General features: G+C 47.9%; 1 protein-coding gene across 1 annotated transcript in view; it reads left to right on the top strand.

Annotated features, from left to right (window-relative positions):
* Nucleotides 1-1853: 1853 nt before the first annotated feature.
* PPP1R37 (protein phosphatase 1 regulatory subunit 37) overlaps nt 1854-6000 on the top strand; it is a 44792-nt gene continuing 40645 nt past the window's right edge. The window contains exon 1 of the mRNA XM_039352244.1: nt 1854-3972. Coding sequence (XP_039208178.1) covers nt 3222-3972 — 751 coding nt within the window. The 5' untranslated portion in view covers nt 1854-3221. The remainder of the gene's footprint in view (nt 3973-6000) is intronic.

Genomic DNA, 6000 nt, shown 5'->3' with positions numbered 1-6000 from the left:
TAAAGAGAGAGATTAACAGATACCCATGGAACGTTCATTCAATAGCATCTTGTTTTCTGTACTTGCATCTGTTTCATAGCTTTAGAGAGTTTCTCCAGTCAAAATGTTAATGTTGTGTTAATCAGAATTACGAAGGCAAATATTTGGTATGGAAATTCCTTAACAGGCAGAACAATCTAATCCTCCAATTGCATGCAGCTTCTTACCCATCAAAAGATCATTTTGGCTGCAATCCCATGGGGCCTTAGAAGGTGGCACAGAGTGGTGGGTTTACTACTCTCTGGTCAGAAAGGAAATGAAATCTAACACAAAGAGTTTTCTTGAATCCTCCTAACATCAGGCCCATCTTGCCAGTGTAGGAAATTTGAGGAAACCCACCATTCCTGGGCAACGCGTTACCAACCAGAGATGTCTTAATGACAGCTGAGAAACAGTAACAACATTTTAACACAAAACCACCTGCTATCTAACCCAGTGAAAAAAATAACAGCTCTTAGACATCCTGTTAATCCAGGGGTCTTCAAACTTGGCCCTTTTATGACTTGTGGATTTCAATTCCCAGAATTCCTCAGCCAGGCACGCTGGCTGAGGAATTCTGGGAGCTGAAGTCCCACAAGTCATAAAAGGGCCAAGAATGAAGACCCCGGTCTTAAACCAAACAAGCTACATTCTAGTTCATAATGGAGCAAATGGTGTGAACCCAGCCAGGTGTGGTTCATTCAACCTGCCTATCCAGATGGAAGCTACTTCTCATGTGGCAATAAGCCATCATGTTAACCATGATTCGTGGAAGGCAAGCTTTCCAGATTAACACAAAACTAACATCCCTTGGTTTTTGTGGGGGGGAAGGCACAAAACAAACCAAGACTCCCAATTTCCTATCTAAGAAACCCTGGTTTTTAAAAAAGAGCTTTTCTGGGCTAACAATGATTTTTAATCCTGGCTTGGTTTCTTTTTTGGCCTTTATAGCAGACTTGGAGCTGAAAATCAACTACGTTGATGTTGAGCTGGACGGGATTAAAGGCCCAGCAGGGCAAGGCAGGCTAATGTCGGCCCGGGGGAAGGGGGGGTTATGGAGGGCGCCTGGTTGGGGACCCTAACAACCTCCCCTTGCCCAGAAAAGTAGCATTCCCGGTTTAAAAAATCCCTTAATTAACGTGAACTCACTTGCACAGGCCTGGCTGGAACTATCTCCTCATAACCGCTCCAAATTCGCCCGTCCTGAAGCGCCACAAAGCGAAGTCCTAACAGTGAAGAGAGCGACGTGACCCCTTTGCCCGGAAATACTAAGCTCTTCCTTTGTCCTCTCTGGCCAGAGGAGGACTGCCAAATCTATGACTTTGGACCAAGGAGCTGGGGGACGAGCAAGGCGCATGCGTCATTTATTTATTTATCTCCCCCTCCCTGCGTAGCCTTGGGAGAGTGAGGTGAGAGAGCGTGAGCTTTTCGTCAGAGTCAGGCGGTGTTTTTTGTTTGGTTCAGTCCGCTTCCCCTATCGGCACATTCGGGATCCTCTTTCGGTTTTCCCCCACCCCCGTACTTTCTTTTTGAATGTTACGTTTTTAAAATTCGCTTTCACTCTAGAGCCACCCGCGGTGGGATTCGACGGGGCTGTCTTTCCTCAGACGCCCTGCGGAAAAAGCGAAAGTGCGGAACCGAAACCCAAACCAGGCGCTTTCACTCCTGGAGTCGGGAGGGGAGGGGGCGAGCGCGGGAGGCCAGCCAGCAGCAGCGGCGGCGGGAGGGGGAGATAGGTCCGCGCGCTAGCTCGCAAAACCTACTCGCTGATTCGCCAAACTCGGGGGGGGGGAAATAAAATAAGCGTGGGACCCTCCTCGGGGAAGCCGGGCGTGGGAGTCCGACTACGTGACTCGGGATCCTAGGACCGCAGCTGGCTTAGAGGAGACGAGCGGGAACGAAAGCCGAGCCACCCGGCTAACGCGGTGTCGAAAGTGCGTCGGCCGATGCGCAGGCCGCAAGCGCACTTAGTCCTGGCGGCGGCGGCGGCGGCGGCGGCAGCGGGGAGAGGCGGCTTCTTTCGCGTCCGCACCTGGCTGAGGCGGCGGCGGGCCTTAGTCGCCTCGCGCAGCGGCTGCTCCTCCGCCGTTCCCTACCTCGTGAGCGGCTTTGGCCTCCCGCTTGCCCGCCCTCCTGCCTCCCCCGAGTCCCGGCGCTCCGCTGCTCCTCCGGGTGCGTATTTCAACCCGGCGGCCTCTCTCCTGCCGCCGCCCGCCTCGTCCCGAAGGAAGTGGGGAAGGGGTTCCCGAGGCTCCGCGCCTGGGAGGAAAGCCCGAATAGGAAGCGCTCCTTCCTTCGCCTGGCTGCTCCCGGAGCTCCTGCTTGCTTATACCTGGAGAGGTTCCTTCTCTGCGCCTCCCCAGAGACCTCCCTTCCTTCTCCCCCTCCCCACCCAGGGGACGGTAACCCTTTTTTAAAATATATATTTCTCTCTTCCTCTCGCCCAAAAACTGACTCCATACCTGGGGGGGGGAGAATAATTCCCTCCAGCTTTTCCTTGCAGGAGTCAAATTGCACGTGCATGCTTCTGCAAAAAGTATCTCTTCCCACCCACCCCATTATTATTATTATTTTTAAATCTTTTCTGCACCAAGAGCGGACCCTCGTGGTGCTTTTATTGGACTTCTGTCAGCTGCGGCTTATTTATTTTGTGGGCCTTGCGGTTGGCGCTTGTGTAAACTTTCCTTTTGCTCTGTGGGAGAGCTGCTGTGAGACGTGTTTTATCGTCCGGTTATTTAGTCCGATGCATTTCCGGCTTATGCACGCCCTACCTGGTCCTTTTCTCCTGGGAAGGGCAACGAAACCGAATGGTTTTCTTTTAGAAGGGGATTGCTGGGACCCATTAATTATCCTCAGCTCCCCATAATTCATCCCTCTCCCCAATCCAGATTGTTCCCTAGATGCTGTGTCTTTCCTAACAGGCACTTCCTTCTAATCTCAAAGGAGGGTCTTACTTTACCCTTGCAATCTTTCTCTTTACCCTCCTCCCCTGTCCCCAGTTTCTTTTAATCTTCACTCATGCTTCATGTAGCAGCTTCCTTTAGTTCAACAAGACCTCAGCCTCTCTTCATTACTGCTTATAAGGAGAAGGCCTGGAAAACGTGAGAGCTTCTTCCCCCCCCCTTTCCTGAAGGGGTGGGTAGCAAAAAGATAGGAAGGAAAAAAGGTGAGTTCTGTTCCTGAGTAATGACTCCAAAGGACTCATGAGAAGGGAAGAAGGAGCTCCCTCTTTGTCAGACACCCATCTCACCTGCTTGGCTATGGAGTGTGTGCAGGTTTCACCTGTGCAGCAACAAGGCAAAGCTGTTGAGGGGGACCGTGTGCTGCTGCTCCTGCCCGCTCCTGCTGTGCAGAAGGAAGAGGGGACACTTTTGGGGGGCTCTGACCCCTGGGCTGCTTCCCAACTGAGCAATAGCCAAGATGGCAAGAAGACCTTTCAAGACACTAAGGAGTTTTGTTCCAACAGTACAGAGAGTCTTCCCTCCCAGCAGGATCATCTTTGTGTCAGAGATACTGTAGAGCGTTGTACTGCGTGTTCTTTAAAGGAGGACCCTTTAAAGGAGAGTTGTGATGGGGCAGAGGAGGACTTGAAACCGTTGGAGACTTTGAACCATCAGCAGGAACGGTCATTGGTCAACGAAGCGGCTGACGGCAACCACACCTCTTTGGTTGCAGAACCTCTTGGGACGACTGCTCAAGAAGGCCTTAGGGACAAGGAACGGTCTGCTTCCGAGCAAAATAAGCATTTGCCTGACAAAGCTGAGTCCTCTTCTCAGAACTGCTGTTTAAGCTTGGAAGCAGCAAGTGGGGACACACCAGCAGATGACCTATTAAATCAGGGTTCACCACCAGTGGATGAGGGGAAGCCGAAGCCCGGGGCAAAGCATGTGACTTTTCCTTCAGATGAAGACATCGTGTCTGGTGCCGTGGAGCCTAAAGATCCTTGGCGGCATGGTAAGCAAAGATCTCTTGTTCCCAGTAACCTTTTCCTGGGGCTGGATTATACTGATGATGATTATCCGTTCGGTCAAGTCTGACTCTTGGCGATTCTGAGGGCCAGGTCTCTCCACATCTTCTGATCTTGCACTGCTTTGAGTTGTTCTGTGCTCTGGCTGGTATCATCTTTCATGGTGTCCAGCCACTGTGTTCTCTGGCAGCCTGGTTCCCTTTTCCCTTCAACTCTTCCAAATGTCATTGCTTCCTGCCCTCCCCCCACCCCACCCCCCTCGGGAACATGGCCAAAATAAGTGAGACGCAGTTTTGTGATTTTTTGCCTTTTAGTGCCACGCTTGTTAGTCACCCCTGCTGTCCAAGGAATAAGCAGGAGGCCTTCTCTGGCACCACAGCTCAAATGACTTCAAATCTAAGGCAGTTACCTTAAATAGAGATTAGGTGCTTTGCTCCTTTTGCAGTCGTTAGGATTTTGCAGAATGTTTCATTCAAATCATTCTCATGAAGTATCCTGAATTGGAGGCAATTGAGAGAGAGAGAGACCTTTGCACTCCACTAACAGTAAATCATTATTTGCATTTGATTTTATTGGGCACTTTTCTGCTGAAAAGGCTTCAAACCCCATGACTAATCAGGACTACCGTTGCAGAGTACAAAAATCCTATTTAAGAGGATACATAACAAAATACTAAAAGCTGACTTAACTGTACAGCAGTTAATTAAAAAAGCAGCCAATTACTAGAAAACAGTCATTTATTGAGTAAGTCATAAAAGGAGGAGGCAAATTGGCACATCTCCATACACTAAAAATTGTAGCTGCTACAGCCGTGGTTCTCAACCTGTGGGTTGGGACCCCATTTGGGGTCGAACGACCATTTCACGGGGGTCGCCAAACAACGCAGTCCGCCATTTTTTTCCCCTTTTCCTTAGCTGTGCTACTCCCTTTTATTCTGTTGGCTTTTGAAAGCCAATAGAATAGACTCTTTTGAATAGAGTCTAATTCTATTGGCTTTCGAAAGCCAATAGGAATTGTCCAGGCTGTCTGTACCCTGCTGAGCCCACCAAAAGTCCCATTCTGCAAACGGTGCTGCACCAGTTGAGTAGTCCTCGACTTACGACCGGTTGAGTAGTCCTCGACGTATAACCGGTTGGGGGTCGCGGCATTAAAAAGGTTGAGAACCACTGTGCTACAGTGACAGGATCATGAGTTTTCCCAAAAGTGTCAGTTCAGGATTGTTCAGGTTTTCAGAGAAGGTAATAAGGTTGCTGACATCTGTTTTTTATATATATATATATATATATATATATATATATATATATATATATATATATATATATATATTTATTTATTTATTTATTTATTTAGCTCACCTGAATCAGGCCACGGTAAAAGTGGACATTTTTTAAAAAAATTAAAAACCCCAAATATTGGCAATATTAATTTTACATTACTTCCCAGCCAATAAAGAAGTGCTGTATGTTTTATGTAACACATGACAAGGAAAAATAAAACTTCCCAGGCACTAAATGAAGAGGTTTCTTGTTTTTAAACATCCTAATTATCTGGTTTTCTAAAATATCAATAAATGCACATTTTTAGCCATTAAATTATTCATTTTTGAGAAAGGCTTCCTGACAAAAGGACTGGAGAAATTTTGTTGTTACTTCCAGGCTTTGGAGGCTACTTTCCCTTTGTGTTAATGTAAATAACATCCTGAGTGTTTGGTTGTATCGTAAAAATCCATAACGTGAATGGTTATGGCAAACTCAACCGCAGAACGTCTTGATTGTCACGAATTCAGATCTTTGAGATTATAATAATAAAAATAATGCTGCATTAATGTTTTAATAGGTTCCAGTTTGGTGTGTATACGTGTGTCTATGTATAATCTTTCAATAACTTAGTCTATGGCAGTGGTGGCGAACCTATGGCACGGGTGCCAGAGGTGGCACGCAGAGCCCTCTCTGTGGGCACGTGTGCCATCGCCCCAGTCCTAGGCCTTCAGCTGGGTTTTATAAAACCTTTTGGCT

This window comes from Crotalus tigris, unplaced genomic scaffold (assembly GCF_016545835.1).
Source record: "Crotalus tigris isolate CLP2741 ecotype Arizona unplaced genomic scaffold, ASM1654583v1 scf7180000018413.2111637, whole genome shotgun sequence".
NCBI lineage: Eukaryota > Metazoa > Chordata > Lepidosauria > Squamata > Viperidae > Crotalus > Crotalus tigris.
The sequence above is the reverse complement of the archived record's forward strand: the minus strand, read 5'-3'. Positions and strand labels throughout refer to the sequence as shown.